This window comes from Ahaetulla prasina, chromosome 1 (genome assembly GCF_028640845.1).
Source record: "Ahaetulla prasina isolate Xishuangbanna chromosome 1, ASM2864084v1, whole genome shotgun sequence".
NCBI classification, from domain to species: domain Eukaryota; kingdom Metazoa; phylum Chordata; class Lepidosauria; order Squamata; family Colubridae; genus Ahaetulla; species Ahaetulla prasina.
The window spans coordinates 52,131,500-52,149,122 of NC_080539.1; the positions used below are offsets into that span (position 1 = coordinate 52,131,500).

The window sequence follows — 17,623 nt, forward strand, 5'->3', positions numbered from 1 at the left end:
TTTCTTTTATGTACACTGAGAGCATATGCACCAAGACAAATTCCTTGTGTGTCCAATCACACTTGGCCAATAAAATTCTATTCTATTCTATTCTAATTTGGCAGTTGCAGAGCATACTCTCACACTCGGATGGGATGGGATGCCTTGACTGTGCCCAATATTGCCTGCTTTGTCTGATGAAGACTTGTCCACATTCTGGTCACACAAAGGCTGATAAGAGAACCATGCAACCATCATGATTTGTATTCCCCAGAATGGCATTCCTTGACCTAGTTATTATGTTATAGGATCAGTTATTGTGTTATAGGAGGGATGATTTGGTTGATGTGTAGTTGATATGAACCAGGACTCTAAGAATTTTTCAAGCGTAGATTTCAAATATATGGTGTTATCTGGTTCAAGCAACCAGATCCACTCATGAATAACCTCAGTCTGAAACTTTACTGTTTGTCACCTACGTTACAAGAATATCAGCAGACTGCTTGCCTTCTCCGGGGAACATCCAGATAAGACTTAATGAATTTTTTGGGAAAGTCGTGCTTATGCCATTTGCAGTTCTACAGTAACTCCAACCTCGGCTCATTTGGCCCCCTCTCCAGCTATCTTGACAGTTACGCCACAGTAATCCAGGGGTGAAATGCTACCGGTTCGTTCTGGTTCAGGCGAACCAGTAGTAAAAATAATGTATCGGTTTGGGTGAACCGGTAGTTAGTTACCGGTTTGGTTGGACCTGCAGTTTAAAAAGCTACCGATTCCTCCGAACCGGTATTTCCGACCATCAGCTGTGCAGCGGGGTTTAGCTTTGCTAGAAAGCAGGAAATTCTGCTTCCTAGCAAAGCTAAATAGCGCTCCACAACTGACCCCCCCCTCACTGTTCTACTTACCTTCCCAAGCTTCCTTTTGGTGCGTACTACGCATGCGCGTGTGTAGCATGCAGCAAAAGGAGGCTTGGAAAGGTAAGTAGAACAGTGAGGGGGAGATCAGCTGTGCAGCGCAGTTTAGCTTTGCTGGAAATCCTGCTTTCTAGCAGAGCTAAATAACGCATCACAGCTGATCTAACCCCTCGCTTCTACTTCCCTTCCCATGCCTCCTTTCAGCGCAGAGCGCATATTTGGTGCACACTGCGCATGCACATGCAGCATGCGTTTGGCACCCAGCATGCATTTACGGCCAGCAAACTGGTGGCAAACTGATTTGGATTTCACACTACAATAATCTATATATATGCATAGATTAAAAAAAATGTACTCTTTCCAAAGTAAAATTATATTTGATCATTATCGCTGGTAAAAATGTAATTGCTGTTTTATCTTTAGGATTTCATCTCTTCCATCTGCCGTATACTTTTTGAATCCTTGTTTCCTGGCTCATCCCATCCAAGCAGATTTACTGCACTGACTCTTTTGGGAACAATAGCTGACACATTTCCTAATTCTGAGGGTAGGTTACCTTAAAAAACAGACTTATATTAAAATGATTTTCCAGGAAATACTAAAATTAATGTAAGAGTTTTAAAATATTTTTTGATTCCAAAAATAAAATTGTTAAATGATATGAACATTTTTATATTAGATGATAAGAACTGTGTTTGGATGATATAATATTACCACCTGAGGTTATAAACAAGCTGGAGGGTCTCTTCCCTAAATAGTGTAGCTGCTATGGTTTAAATTGCCCTTTTATCCACTCAAAAGTGATGACCGCTTTCATCAGAAACAAATTTGAAAAAGAAGCTGTTGTTTGTTTTAGGGTTCTCTTTTTGAGTTGACATTCTTCAGTTAGAGAAACAAAGTGCATGCTGAGATCGATTTCAGATCAAGGAGTTGATATATTTTCCACTAAAGTATATTGGTCGTCTTTGGCTTACATCCATTCATTCAGTGACTGTTCAAAGCTCCAGTGGTGCTGAAAAAAATGGATGTATGATTTGTCTTTGAAGTTCAGTTATTACAGCATGTGATCCAGGTGGCCTTATGCCCAGATCACAATTATGGTTTTGCAGAGAGGTACAATCACACGAGACAGCCATTTCTGGCCTTCCCTGGTTGAGAGATAACCATCTATCTTCCCCATCTCTGGTTTGAGATGGCTTGAGAGAGGAGTGAAGGAATCCATTTATGCCAAAGTGGAAAATCCACCCCCTCTTAGTTAAGTGGAACTTCAGACACAATCTTTTCCCCCTTTTTGATGCTACTCGTGCATCATCCCCAGGAAGATAAAGACCACTTCACAGGTTCACCAGGGAGGCCACACTTAATGTCCTACCTAGGAGAAAGGATTTAGGAGCAACTGCTCTTAATAACTCACCTAATGAACCTATTCAAATTAGTTGAGGAATGAAAACCACCCTGGAGGCTATATATGGATTCCCCTAACCAATTTACTCAAACTGAAGAAACTACTTGGATAAGCAGCAAATAGTTTCAAACCAATAAGAAAAAAAAAGTCCAGTTGCCATGACTCAACTTCTAGACAATTCTAGGGGATGACTGAGAATCTTCATCGACAGCCTAGTTTTATGCTTTTCCCGAAGTATTGGTTAGGCATTTACCTGGAAGAGGAAAACAGGTGGCTTCATAAAGGCTAAGATCCTTCTGCAATAAATAATATTGATTTCTGTATCAGCAGCTGATATTAAAAAAATCATCTGATCATGCAAGTCTCAATGTGCATATGCATATGGTATTGTAGCTGTGGTTACAGATGTCAAAACACTAATACTGGTGAAGTGTACATGGAAAGATTCTGAAGATTGTTATAATTGTCATATTAGGCTCCTTTGAAACCAGAGATAGTATAACAATGAGATATTGTTTTCCTGTTGCTATTATTGATAATGATATCATGTGGCATTTCCCTACTGCATAAGAAAGCTTTTCCACACCATAGTCTTATCATATAATATAGAAAATTTAGGTTTTTTAATATGATAAGTAATTTCAGATAATAAGATGCATTAGAAGGGATATTGGTCATGGTTGGTTGTTTATTTCCAGCCATGCTCCAAATCAGCTGTCTATAAATATTTCTATTTTTAATAGGCCAAAGCCAAGAGTTATTCCAAATAGCCCAAGAAATTGATTGTTCTCGTGCCGAAAGTTTGTTGCACTGTTTTGCCAGCACTTTTGAGGAAGTAAAGACCTTGGCATTTGATCTTCTAATGAAACTTCATCCATTCTTGCCTTATTTTCAGGTACAGGCACAGCTTACAGATTTATTTATTTATTATTATTTATTATGACATTTATATAATCAGGCAACTCACTCATGGTGACTAGATATTGACAGTTTCAAAATTATCACACATAAATTTCTCTAGTACTGATTAGATATTGATTAACTATGCTAATCATAACCCAATATTTCTGCTTGGATATTCAGATGATTGTTGTTACAGTATGTACCCATCAGCTAACATTTAAAACTTTATCTTTTTCCTGCATATTTCAGGATCCTGAAAAACTGCAACCATTGTTTCAGGTAGTTATGCAGCTCAGCCGAAGTTCCAAGCCATATGACTGCGTGACTGCTTCCTATTTACTGAACTTCTTAATACATCAGAAAGGATTGTTAAATATTTGTTCAGAAAGTTATCAACTTGTGGGCATGTTTCAGCCAATTGAAGATCTACCTGCTGACCCGTTAGAGAAGAACACTTTATATGGTCATTATTTTACATTCTGTAATTTAAAATTTCCATTCTGTATTGAAAGATGATGCCATTATGTTCAGAGAAATTACATCATATTCAGATGTAATAGCTTTCTGTTTTTTATAATAATTTAACAAAGTTGGAAGGGACCTTGAGATCTTCTAGTCCAACCCCCTGCCTAGGCAGGAAACCCTACACCACTTCAGACAAATGGTTATACAACATCTTCTAAAAAACTTCCAGTGTTGGAACATCCACAGTTTCTAGAAGCAAGTCATTCCAGTGTTAATTGTTCTGTCAGGAAATTTATCCTTAGTTCTAAGTTGCTTCTCTCCTTGATTAGTTTCCATCCATTGCTTTTTGTTCTACCCTCAGGTTCTTTGGAGAATGGTTTGACTTCTTTGTGGCAACCCCTGAGATATCGGAACACTGCTATCATGTCACCCCAGTCCTTCTTTTCATAAGACTAGACTAGTTTTTTTTTTATTCAAAAAGTTTTACAAAAAAATTCCTTGTCAAAATCCAATATAAATCCAAATATCTAGTCTTTTATGATAGATGTGAAACATATAATCAACCCATTTCTTCCAGATCTTTCTCACATATAGTCTTTCAGGAATGCTAATATTTTTACCTGTTAATATTTCAGAAAAAGCTTCTTTCAAGAATAATACTTTTGTCTCTTGCATTTTTTTTGATGCATTAGTCTCTGTCTTTCCTTCATTACTCCTTTTGAAAAGTCAATCACAATATTTCCTAATAGTTCCTTATGTCCAACAATCCACAAATTACTGCCATATATTCCATCAGTCCGGGAAGATAACTCTTGTAAAGCATTAACCCTGTGAATTTTTTCGGTTTGGGAGGCAGCCTCTTGTAACACAGATTCAGGCATTTCATCCAAACTTTTTAAAAAGAGCCTCTTTACATCATCTTGTTTATTCATGATCATATCTTCATTTTTATCCACTTTTGCTTGCATCTCCTCCATTCCATTTTCCAAGTACTGATTACACTGGTTAATTTCCTCCAAACTCTCATCCAAAACGTCCCCATTTTTTATCAATTCGTATTTTTGAATAATTAAATATATTCTTTCTGTATAATCCTGTATAAAGGCACGAATCCATTCTTCTGAAAGAACCTTCATGGCAGAGTTCTTGCTGAGAGTCCCCTCATGAAATACTTAAACAAACTAAAATTATCCAACAGTCCACAGTCCAACACAATAAGATAAAGTCTCCATTCAGTTTTACTTTCTCAGCAAGTAAACGCCATTTTGTTTCATTATGTTGATTGTAGATGAAAGAAAAAAAAGTTTTTTTAAAAAAATAGAAGTCAGATTTAATACTTGCAATTTAAATGACTGATCTCCTGTGTTTGTTCCGTCTGCTTATAAAAATCCATAACAATCACTTGAAGCAGAAGTGGTCGCTCTCTTCACTTTCTGCCGAAGCAGAGACACGCTGGCTCTGGAGCTGCTGCAGAGGGATTTCCAGGGAACTTTCCCCTTCAAGTTCCCCACTTTCAAATCGTGAAAGCGGGGCCTCTAGAGAGTTCTACCTATCTCTCCTCTGCTCTTTCCTTTCCCCTTTACCGGGGAAAGTACTTTCAGCCGGCGAACAGCTGATATTTGCTGTTTTCGCCGGCTTTTTACAGAATCGCAGCGCGGGCGCCCTTAGGGCGTCCTTCGGAGAGAGCGGAGCCATTGGAAGTCACCAAGACTAGACTAGTTTTAATCTAAACTTTGTGTTTTCAGTCTTAGGTAACAATTAGTTCATGTAATGAGTGCTTAAACGTTTTCTGTATTTGCTTTTTTGAATTTTTTTATTGATCTGGGAATTTTCTTTGAAACTTATAAGACATAAAAATATCTGCAACAATCTGAATAGAATAGAATAGAATAGAATAGAATTTTTTATTGGCCAAGTGTGATTGGACACACAAGGAATAAGTGGCTCTGTCATCAATTTGTTGCTTTTTTGTGATTTGCTTGTCTATTTAATATAAAAGTAGGATTTGGTAAGGAATGGTATTTACAAAGACTGATACCCTTCTGGCTTTTTATTTTTGTATAGTTATCAAGTACTTGTTGGAAAACCTTGAAAGAGAAATATTTCAAGCCGAGAAGTCTTTACTTCATGCAGCTGCTTCATTCCCAATGTATGGCCGAGTACACTGTATAACTGGGGCTTTGTGTCAATTAAAGTGAGTAATATTGAATATTGATGTGAACTGCAATCACTTTCATTGATTTCTTTCTTGCTGTAGAGTAAAACAAATGCTGCATGAAATTAAATTTTAATTAGAATGTAAGTCAGTTTCATTCAGTGTAATTATTTTCCACATGTTATGCATTTTGTCTTGCTGCCACAATAAGTAAAGTTTGTTGGTAAAACTTGTGGGCAGATCTAGAATTTGTAGGGCCTGCATAGCCTCTCAGTGAATCCTGTAATAGTTTGCTTGGGCAAACTACTAAAAATGTGCTCTTAATTTGGACTCAGATATACTCTTGATTTGAGCTCAGTTCCATTGAGTACGTGATTTTCATGGCAACACTGTGTAAATAGTTTGTGTTGCCTTCTGGGGTGCTTTACAATTTTCCAGTTGGGACTACAGCCTGGATTCCATGGTGTTCTTGTATCAAAGGTATAAGCAGACTGAACTACATGAATCTTTTGAATCCTAATCAGATTTATCCTGTCGTACAGCAGAATGTAACCACTAGTTTCAATAGTGCCAGAAGGAAATATAGATGAAATGCTTTACTAGGAGGAGAAGTTTAGATTGTACTTCAGACAACTAGACACCTTGAATAGATACTGAGAAGTATCCTTGTCAGTATATCATTCTGTGTTTTGGGATTCCAGTGATGCATTTATTTATATATCCTTCTTCATTGAGAGGAAATATGACATGTAATATATTATAAAAATAATTCTGCATGCAGTAAAATAGTTCTGTAGTTTTAAACTGTAATTTTTTATGTGATGAATAAGCATTAATTTCTCATACTTTATTTTATTTTTAAACTTTTAATTAATTTTAGGGTGACTTGATTTACAGTGAATTTCTTGATTTATTTCTTACAGTCATATGACGCTGACCAGTGAATGGAAGGAAGTAGTGAGAAAACTTATTCTGATGTCCTATAAACTTTCTGCTGTAGTATCTCCAGTAGTTCAGAGTTCATCTCCAGAAGGTCTTATTCCAATGGATACTGACTTAGGTAATGCAGGAATTCCTAAAATTCCTGACTTTTTTGATGCACTAACCTCAATAAATTTTAGTTTTAGTTTCCTTTTCTAAGCACCCCAGAACTGTGCATTCCAGTATTCCACTCTCTCTCTATGTTGTATTTGATGCTGAAAATGCTGTATTTTTAGTGTCAGTGTAAAATTGAGGTATGAATGCTTATAATTTATCAAGAACATGCAGCTATTGATTAATAGGCCAGTAATGTTTACTTGGTATTGTCAGTGTCCTGATCAAATTTAAGCATGGCCAAGATAGAGAGTTCAGAAGCCCCCATGTGGTTGATATTCAGATTTCCAAACATATACAGAAGAAGAGGAATGGAAACCAGGACTGGCAGATTCCTTCCAGTTTTTGTCTTACGCATTCATTTCTTTAATTATTTCTGCCCCTGACTTGACTGAGAGGCCATTCCTTTCTTAAAGTTGCTGTGGCTTTTCTTTGATTAAGTAAGCAATGGATAGGGACACACCCATTTTTTTTCTTTCTTTTTCCCAAGCAGTTTGGGAAAGGGACAAATGATTCTCACCTAAAGACTGTATTGAACTTTTATGTGAAGTTTTTAAAATTAAGCAGAACGCTGCCAAAAATTAGTTTCAGGGCTATCTATAAACCTATGGCTCCAAATAGTCTGCCCTGTATTAAGTCATACAGTCAAAGCCTATGTAAAGTGCAAGTCTGATGGTGGTGCATATAAGTAACAATAACATGCTGTTTTTAACTAGAAAAATGGGTTTGGCCTTGAGAAAATTTAATTAAAACAAGGAGAGAAGGGATGACAAAACCAGGGAAGAATTTGGAGTATATTGTCCTATGGATTTAGAGTGGAATCACAAAGTGCAGGATTACATGGCCTGTAGTTTCTAGATCTTTCATATTACATTCCTACACTTTCTTCCATCAATCAAGCTGGCTGTTTCTGAAAGAGTAGAAGCGTAACATGTCGGGAAGAGCATAACGCTTCCATTTGAAGTGTAAATAAATTATGGCTAGATGAAAGTGAAAAAAAATGGACTGATCATTAGGATCAAAGGAGAGAGTGACAATGTTAACTTTAGAGCAAAAGAATAAGAGATCAGGAACTTTAAGGAAACTGCACTGATTATATTGGGAGAGTTATATTACATAACCTTAAAAAAAACTTCACACCGTATAGAGGCAATCCTGATATTTTGATTTTGCGTAGTCATTATATATTTTAAAGTAAATTTTCTGTTTGCTCACAGAAACATCAGAGAGATTGCAGTCTATTCTACTTGAGATACAGCCATGTGACACAAATGATTACTTCACAGAAACAAAATTGTTAAAAGAACATTACAGACCAGACTGCGGTGATGGGAAAGTGCCAAATGTTCCTACTGAAATTAAAGGTAATTAAGGATGAAACAAGTTTGTGACAGGGAAGACTATGATGAAGATTAGAGGATATCAGAAACTTATTCCAATAATTGTTATTCACAAAAGCCAAGGGTAGCTTTCTCATTTATTTATTTGAATCCAACTGATCTTCCTTAATCTGATCTTAGTCTGTTGCCATAGCTATTCCAGAGAAATTTCATTGGGGACTGTTGGTTATTTGCTGCTGCTTCTATTCTCTTTTTTTCCAGCATAATTGTAAACTGTTTGAATTCTGGGACTTGCAACTTCCTGCTGACTTTCTTACTGGCCTGGAAACCAGCAGGAAGTTGTGAGAAGCTCCTTATTTATTTATGAAATTATTTGCTGCCTATGTCACGCCTCTGTGACTTATAACATTAAAGCATTAAAACATTAAAAACATTACAACCATCAACATCAAAGTCCTTGCTTAACAATCCACGAACCTTGCTTAGTGACAGAGGGACTGCCATTGCTAAGCAGCACAGTCTTGTGAGTTTGTGCCTTGTGAAAGCATTGCTTAGCAATGAAAATGCTGATCCCAATTGCCACTAATATCTGAGGATATCTACGTAGAGATTGCAAGTTAATTTAGAGACCTGAACTTTGGTTAGCTTTGGTTAGCTTGGAGTATTCTAGAGGTAATACAGTCTAAATCTATGACCAGTTTAAAGGTAATATTTGGGAAAAAAGCCTTCTTCCATAGTCTAATAAGGGAAAAATACTGTTTCAATTTTTAAAATTATTATTTTGAATTACAACGGATGTGATTTGTAGGAAAGCTTGGTTGTTATGAGGAGAAGCATGATACTTTCCTAGGGGTGCAAGTCACTCTCCTTTCCATGTGCTAAAGCAACTGATTGAAGAGGTATCCATGAACAGTGGAGACGACTGTTGTGAAGAATCTATCCAGAGAAAGCAAGATTACATTCTGAACAACAGTTCCTCATGAAAGAAAAAACAATGATCTCCCATGGATTTGAGTGCAAGGAGCCAATTGAGCAGCAGCGAGCCTTTTATCAAGAAACTAAGCCAGCTAAACTCACTTTCCAATTGCATTCAGAAATGTTCAATTTAATATTTTAAAATGATGAGCTTAACTTGGCACCTGGTGAGTTTTATTTCTTCAAATTTAAGGAATTTTAAACAGAGATTTAAGAGTTTAAAATATACAATTGGAAAAAAAGAAAAAAAAATTTCAGATTCAGGAAGTTTTAAATAGACCAGGAGACAGTGGGATTTGGGATATTAGCTATTTTTGCTGTAAAATTTGAAAAACAAGTATATAATATACCATGGGAAGTAACTGAAGCAGAACTAAAGTCATCTTAAGAACTGAGGCTTGTTGAAGGTTGCAAATGGACACTAGAGGGAACTAAAGCACCAGGTAGAAAAGAATTAAAATGGCTAAACTAGCTATAACTTTTATCGTCTTAAAGACTCCTTCAAAATGGACTGAGGCATTAATAATATCTCAGAAGTGGCACAGATGCCAATGGTTAAACTTTTAGAAGTTGATGAGCAAATGTGTATAGTTAAAGTGACATGAGAGTGTGTGAGACCTGAGTGTGTTCTAAGGGTAGTTAATTCTTTGAGTGAGGAGATTATTTTTTTACCTCTTACAGAGGCCTTGGTTCACCCCCTTTTCAAGAAGCCATTGCTGGACCCCAGTATACTGGACAACTTTCATCCAGTAATTAACATTTCTTTTTTGGGAAGGTAGTTGAGAAGGTGGTTATGCAATAGCTTCAAAAGACCTTGATGAAGCAGATTATATCATTTGTAATGAAGATTCAGGCCCAGATGTAGTATAAAAATGGCATTGGTTGCACTTTGGATGATTCCTGGTATGTGAGATGGGGTGGTTCATCCATCCTTGGTATGTGAGATGGGGTGGTTCATCCATATTTGACCTCTCAGCATCTTGTGATACCATCAAACATGATATCCTTGATTGACTTGGTGGATTAGGGATGGGTAGTGTTGTGTTGGAGTGCTTTCTTTTTTCAGGGTTGATTCAGTCAGTGGTGATTGAGGAGAGGTCCCCCCCTCGGTCCCAACTGTGGGATGCCACAGGTGCTCCTCTCTCCTATTTGGTTCACATTTGCTGTTCATATTAAGAACATTAGATGGAATAGTTGAATTTCACAGATTTATCAAAATCTGCATTTCAAACAAATAATACAGTAAAGGGAGGAAACTTCGTGTAAAAGGATTCAATTTTGCCATCTTCCCTGTATAATCATAGGAATTCATGTTTATACATGTAGATTTTAATAGATATTAATATGGTAATAAAAATAATAAACTTTCTGTACTTGAAAATCAGGAGGAGTTTTATAGTACCTTTTTTTGATAAATTTACAAATCAAAAAGGCCTAAGGTTATAATATTATGAATCTGATGAAGTAAGCTGCAGCTCATAAAAACTTACACTTTTAAATAAAACTTGTTAGAAAAGGTGCTACCATAAGCTAACACAGCTGTCTTACAGAACTAGTTGTTTCTGTCATTTGTATACAGTGGGTCAATAGATTTCTCCTAATTAAACATGAGACTCCTACATTAGGATTGTCTTTATACATTGCAGCTTTTTTACACAATGTGCTGATGCATAACAGATGTGACACACTTTTGGTAAGGAAAGAGGGGAGAGTGGTTTTGATCAGGGTAGTCCAGGTATGATTTACAGAGATAAATTGAGTAGTGGTGGTAGGTATTTATTTAGCTTATGCTGCTGATCCATATGAGTCGCTTCCAAAGTGAAAACAAGATTTTATGACTTCATTGCTATTTTGGGTTTTCTCTGCACATGGATGTTGAAGAAAATGAAAACTCTGTATTTAGTATCAGGACTTTATCCATACAATACCAAATAGATCAAAATAGTTTTACATCTAGGAAATTCTGAGGAATATGTCTTGAGGAAGCATAGGTCACTCATCTGGTCAAAGCTAACATTTGAGCAGCATAACAACCAATACATAATGAACTTTTGCATGTGAAATCATATACCATCAAAAAATAGAACTACATTTCGTAACTTGACATTATGTGTTCGGAGGATGTTGCTTGGTGGTTAATGTGCATTTATTTGAGATGGTTGTAAACTCGAGTATAAGCCGAGTTTTTCAGCACGTTTTTTGTGCTGAAAAACGTCCCCTCGGCTTATACTCGAGTATATACGGCTTATACTCGAGTTTTTTTTTTTCTTCTTTTTTTCACATTATACCGGATGGCGCAAACTTGGCGGGCTTTTGCATTAGCGCGGGGAAGCCCTGCCGGTGCAGTGAGAGGGTGGGGCGGGGGAGCCGCCAGCCTTCTCGGCTGAGGGAGGGAGGGTTTCCCCAACCGGTAGCTGCCTCATTTCCCACCCTCGGCTTATACTCGAGTCCCCAGTTTACCCCAGTTTTTTGGGGTAAAATTGGGGACCTCGGCTTATACTCGGATCGGCTTATATTCGAGTATATACGGTAGTTAGTTTGCTATCTCTTGCATATTCAAACTTGTTACATCTAATTCTAATACCTACTTGGCTGGTATTGTCAAATCCCAAGACTGAGTTTGTTATGTGCAAACTTACATTTCATCACTTCATTGAATTAAATTATTTAGCTATCTTGATAATGTATTTAATCTTACGTATTTCATGGATAGTGTTGATTTACCATTATTGCTCAAAGATTGCATTGCTAAATAATCCTGGTGAAATAATTTTAAAAAGATTGTTAGAGCTGTTGTAAGAAGTTTTGCTTTGTGTTTTATATTTTTAAGGTAAAGAACAACATACAAGTGATGTCACAGCTCAAATGGTGTTGGTATGTTGCTGGCGAAGCATGAAGGAGGTTTCATTACTTTTAGGGAAGTTATGTCAGCTTCTGCCTGTACAGATGTTTCCTAGTTGTTCAGATGCACTGATAACAGTGGACCAGGTAGGGTATCTAAAATGTTATGATTTGTTCATCCAGAGATGGGCAAATTTACTGGATTTACTGGATGAATTATTGGAATGAATTATTTATTCTGTCACAGTTCCGTAGTTCCCTGTCTGGTGTGTTCCAAATAATAGCAATGTCTTGATGAAAAATAGATAGGAATAATTTTTGGGGAAGATATTAACAGCAGTGCACTTATTTTAAAATGGGGATCTTATTGATTTGTTCCCTTTCTCTTCGTTTGACTTTCTTAATTAATTCAAACAACTTATTTAAGCAATGTTCCAGGGCAGCTCATGAATACTTAACATTAACAAATAGTGTTGAAGTAAAGAATATTATAACAGTGCAAATTCTGACATTTGTAGTTCAGTATATCTTACTTTATTACCAGATACGGAATTGTCTTGGAAGAGTTTCCTTTAAAACTAACAACTCATGCCCTATTGCAGTGATGGCTAACCTTTTCTGGGCCGAATGCCCAAAGTGTGTGTGTGTGAATGCGTGCCCGAACCCCTAAAATGCAATGCGTGTGCGGCCCCTCACATGCGCCCTGCCTCCCCACGCATGGCCCCCTCCATGCATACGCGTGCACATCCCTTGCATGCGCCCCACCCCCGCACATGCGCGCCCCCTCACACATACCCCTGCACATGCGCGGCAGAGACCCAAAGACGAGCTGGATGGTTGAGGTGCGCACGCATATGCAGCAGAGCTGAACTGGGGCGATGGCTTGTGTGCCATCAGAGAGGTCGCTGTGTGCCACCTCTGGCACGCGTGCCATAGGTTCGCCATCATGGCCCTATTGGGTCATCATTTCAGATATTTTTTTTTCCTTAATAGAGAAAGAGAATAACCATGATAGGCAAAAAGACAGTGGGAGCAAAAGGAATTTCCAACTTCCCACCTGCTCCCCCATTGAATTTCTTTGTAGGAAGCGAGCCTACTCCTGTCTGCAACATAAGTTGGTGGAGTGTGCAGAAGGAATGATATGGACTGGGAAGGATGCAAAGTTGTCCACTTCCCTTCCCTCCCTTCCCCTCCCCACTGATAAGTGGTTGCTGCTGAACTGGAGTGGAACAGAGAGATTGCAAGACTATTTTGGGAAACTGTCAATTAACGTTGAGAATGAAGCTTATATATCTGCATCAGCAGCATAGCAGAAACCAGTAGCACTACTGGTGCTACTGGCTACTGAAGCAGCCACACTTTAATATAATATAACAACAGAGTTGGAAGGGACCTTGGACTTTAGAAGTTATGGGTTCTGCATTTCAGACATTTTGTAAGTTAGCCCATTTGAGGCACTTTGATTCAAAAATTTTTGCCCTATGATATACCATTCCATCCAGTTAAAAGTCATGATGCAAGTTTTAATAGAATATAGATGCTCTGTATTCCAGCCATCTGGGCTTAGGAATCTTCTATTTAGGAGAGTGCTTATATGTATATATTAAAGTTCATTTACTGATTTCCACATTTATGTTTTCCATTTGGCAAGCAGCAAGGTGAGATTTGATGAAATATGGTCTGTAATTTTGGATAACAAACACATTGATTGATTGAGGATATCATATTCTCTGTAGGCTAGATGACAGAATTATGCTCACTCAGACCTGTTTTTAAACCTCTCCCCTCCCATTTTTTTTTAAGACCATGAAGGCAAGCACACCATCTGGGACTGTTCAAGAGAATGGACTGCAGTGTTTACAAGAAATTAGCTTACCACAAGTATTTCATTTGGAAATATTTTGGATTTATTAGATTTCTGTTTTTAATTGATGACCTTTTCCCTTTCCCATATGGTTTTAACCAAGTCAGTTTCCAGCCTATACGTGATACAGACTTTTTTTTTCTTTTTTCTGGGGGAAGTTGATGATGAGAGTTCAAAAATAAAACTCTAGTTTTTCAAAATTATGATACCATTTTAGACTGAAGAAGTATTGATGTCGTGCTGAATATAGAGTTTTGGAAATAATTCTAACATGTTTATTTACACATCTCAAACAGATGTTTTCAGCTGGCTCACAGCTGTGTGCGCAGTATTGCAATGTTTTGGAAGTGTAGAGAAATGACCACCAATATACCATTAAGCTCCTTTTCTGTTCCAAGTCAAACAGGATTTGGTTTTAAAGACTTATGTTAACCTTTTAAAGCCAATGCCATGCATTTTGCCTGAAAACACAGCTATAAATATTGGCTGTTTGGTCAATAGCATTTTTAAAAAAATCTCTTACATTTCCTCACACTTTATCATGCTATAACCTTGATTACTGTTTGAAGATAATAAATCTGAGTAATTATAAATAAAATAATCCTAATAATGTTGATTATTTTTTTTTGCCCATTCAGTTATATTCATTGAATGTATGGTTTCATGGATCTTATTTAACTGTTCCTGAGCTCATTCCATAAGACAACTGCATGTGCAAATTCTTCTGGTATAGAAGAGCATAGCATAGTTACTTGGCATGAGTGGTCAGAAAAAAGAGAATATTAAAATTTGATAATTTGAATGTTCAAATATTTGAAATTCTCTAAAAGGTTATAATGTTTGTATATATATATATATATATATAGTAATGATTCTTGAAATACATTTAGTATGTTGTGAACTTTGCAGAATGCATATTAATCCCCTGGACAGCTTCTTCCCAACTCTTCACATCTTGCCTCCATGTGTACCAGATTATACTTAGTTTTCTATCCAGTATGTGATCTGTAGAGAAGCTTTATATTTTGGAATTGTGGCTCATACTACTAAGCTTAAGGATGACTATGGAAGTAGAAATGCAATCATCTTAATGTATGCTGTAAATATACTTTAGAGTAGCGCCCTCCAATCTTTTAGGTACCAGGGACTAGTTCTGTGGAGAAAGATTTCCATGGATTGGAGGGGGTGTGGTTTTTTATGTTGCCTGCATCCTGCAAATGGGGCTTTGTTTGCGCAAACTGGTTGCAGATCGGAGGTTGGGGACCCCTGGTTTAGAGCTAGTTTGATGTAGTGGTGCCTTAACCAGCACCAATTAGCACTCGGCTAGAATCCAGGAGACTGTGAGATTTTATACAGTGTTCTCTAAAGGGAATTAATCAATAGAGTGATAATCAAAGTAATATTCTGAAATAAACCTTATTTATTTGATTAAGGCTTCATTTGTTACAACCAATTTGGTGTTGTGATTAAGGCATCAGGTTAGAAACCAGGAGACTGTGAGTTCTAGTCCCAACTGTAAGTACAAAATCTGCTGGAAGACCTTGAATTCGTCAGCCCTGGAAAGAAGGCAGTGACAAACCACTTCTGAAAACCTCACTAAGAAAACTGCAGGGATCTATCCAGTAGTCATTGGGAGTCAAAAACTAACTCAAAGGAACACATTTACACAAATATTGTTTATATAAGGCTCTACCTATATATTGCATCTATGCATAACATGTTGCTGCTGATTGCAGCAAGAGTACTAAGAGACATTGAAAGGAAAAACTTCAGTGAACTTGTAATGATTTAAGATTCCTAAAGTCCATTCCTAAATTATTGCATTACATATTCAATTGCATTACAATTATTGCATTTCTAAATTATTGCATTACATTACAATAACTATTTAACATTTATAGTATTATTACTGCTACCATTATGTTTTTAAAATTCAAATTATTTATAATCTAATTTCCCTTAAAACAATTGTTAATGTAGTTAATTTAAAATGAATGGAAACATTACTAAAATAGAGGTATACAAATTCATCATGTGTTTCTTAGCTGAGGTATTTTACACTGAAGAAAGGTGATAAACATGTAAGGCTATTCTTTGTAGAGTATTTAGAATATTTATAAAATAAGCCTGTTCAAGGAGGATTTAAGGCAAGAACCTTTTTTTTCCAGTGCCTGTTCATATCTGAAGGAATGTTTAATTTTTGTTGTTTTGATGTGGAAAAACATCAAATTTGATCTCACGCCTGTCTGAAGTGGCACATTTTAGCCATAGAGATCACGTGAGCATTTGTCAGCATAGTTCTCTATTTCTTCCATGAGCTAACCTAAATGTGCTTTTGAAAAGTTCCGTTCTGAACTGAAGAAGCTTCTTGGATGAGAAGCAAAATATTTTCAAGGAAAAAACAAAGCCCAGTTGCCTTTTTGAAAAGCACTTTTGCAACAATCATGACCTGGATGATTGAGCATCTCCATAGACATTCTTCCCTGAACTATATTCTTTTATATATATGCAGAAGATTCTCTATATGAACTTTATCATTCACAATTTGTTAGAAGTGTTTCTGTGTACATGGCGTACATTTTTCTCATTTTTTTTCTTCTGCCAGGTAAAAGATATTGGGGAATATTTCAAGAATCATCTCCTAAAGTCACGACATAGAGGAGCATTTGAGCTTGCTTATGCTGGCTTTGTAAAACTTACTGAAGTATTCTCAAGGTAAATTGTTCCGTTAGGAATACCTTTACTTTTAATTCTTATCTGAAAGTAGCCATTGCTTATTTGGATTTATTGTCCTTGTTTGCAGAAATATTGAGCAAAAATATTGCTGCACTGTACCTGCACCAAATAATATCTTCTTTCACCAAAATACCTCCCCCCTCCCTGTATTCTTGTATCTTTTCTAAGGTAAATGCCATCTGTAGGAGCAGTCAAGCCTTCACATTGATGGCTTTTCTCCCATGGAACAGGTTGTCCCCTGATATCTAGACTGTTTCCCCCATTGTTGTGCTTCCAAAGACTTTGAAGAGATTGTCCTCATCTGAGAACAAAGAGGATTGAGCTTCCTCAACTGGACAATGCTATTTGAAAATGTTGTTTCGAATACTATGACTTTATTTTAATGTTTTTGTTGCTTGTTGCAAATCACTTAGAGCTGATTTAAACTCTGTGGCCTTCAACTTATTGTAAGTGAAAGAATAAATGATAATTGAAGCAAAAAGTAAGTGGTCTTTTTAAGGGACAGATTTTAACTCCATTATGAATTAAATTCAATAGCTTACTAGCACATTTTATATTAGTTGTATCTTCCAAGATAAACTCACCTAAGTCACACTGTAATAGTGTAACTGAGATATAACTATGGCATATGTAACTAGATGGCTCCTGAACAGACACAAGTCACAATTGTGCAAAAAATGGAGAGCCAATTTGTATAGTGATTAAAGTGCTGATTTAAAAACCAGGAGACTGAATTCTAGCTGGCATGGGCCAATCATACTCAACACACCACACAGAGTTGTTGTGGGGTAAAAGTTGCAGGAGTGAGTATTATGAATGTTTCTCTCCTTAAGTTACTTAGTAAGTAATAAAGGTGGGATAATTAAATACATTTTATTTATTTATTTAATTTAAAAATAAATGTTCTCTGTCATCACTGCAACTTAGCCATCAGAGACAGTCAATGATCAA

The 17,623-nt window shown here is 36.7% G+C and overlaps 1 protein-coding gene across 7 annotated transcripts in view; it reads left to right on the forward strand.

The window, feature by feature from the left end:
• THADA (THADA armadillo repeat containing) overlaps positions 1-17,623 on the forward strand; it is a 121,335-nt gene that overhangs the window by 16,493 nt on the left and 87,219 nt on the right. For all 7 annotated transcript variants that reach the window (XR_009152951.1, XM_058165232.1, XM_058165233.1 and 4 more), the window contains 8 exons: positions 1,317-1,440; positions 3,042-3,193; positions 3,451-3,664; positions 5,731-5,860; positions 6,745-6,881; positions 8,134-8,280; positions 12,062-12,219; positions 16,542-16,651. Coding sequence is in view for 6 of the 7 variants with exons in the window: in XM_058165232.1 (XP_058021215.1) it covers positions 1,317-1,440; positions 3,042-3,193; positions 3,451-3,664; positions 5,731-5,860; positions 6,745-6,881; positions 8,134-8,280; positions 12,062-12,219; positions 16,542-16,651 (1,172 nt within the window). In the remaining variant the exon portion in view is untranslated. The remainder of the gene's footprint in view (positions 1-1,316; positions 1,441-3,041; positions 3,194-3,450; positions 3,665-5,730; positions 5,861-6,744; positions 6,882-8,133; positions 8,281-12,061; positions 12,220-16,541; positions 16,652-17,623) is intronic.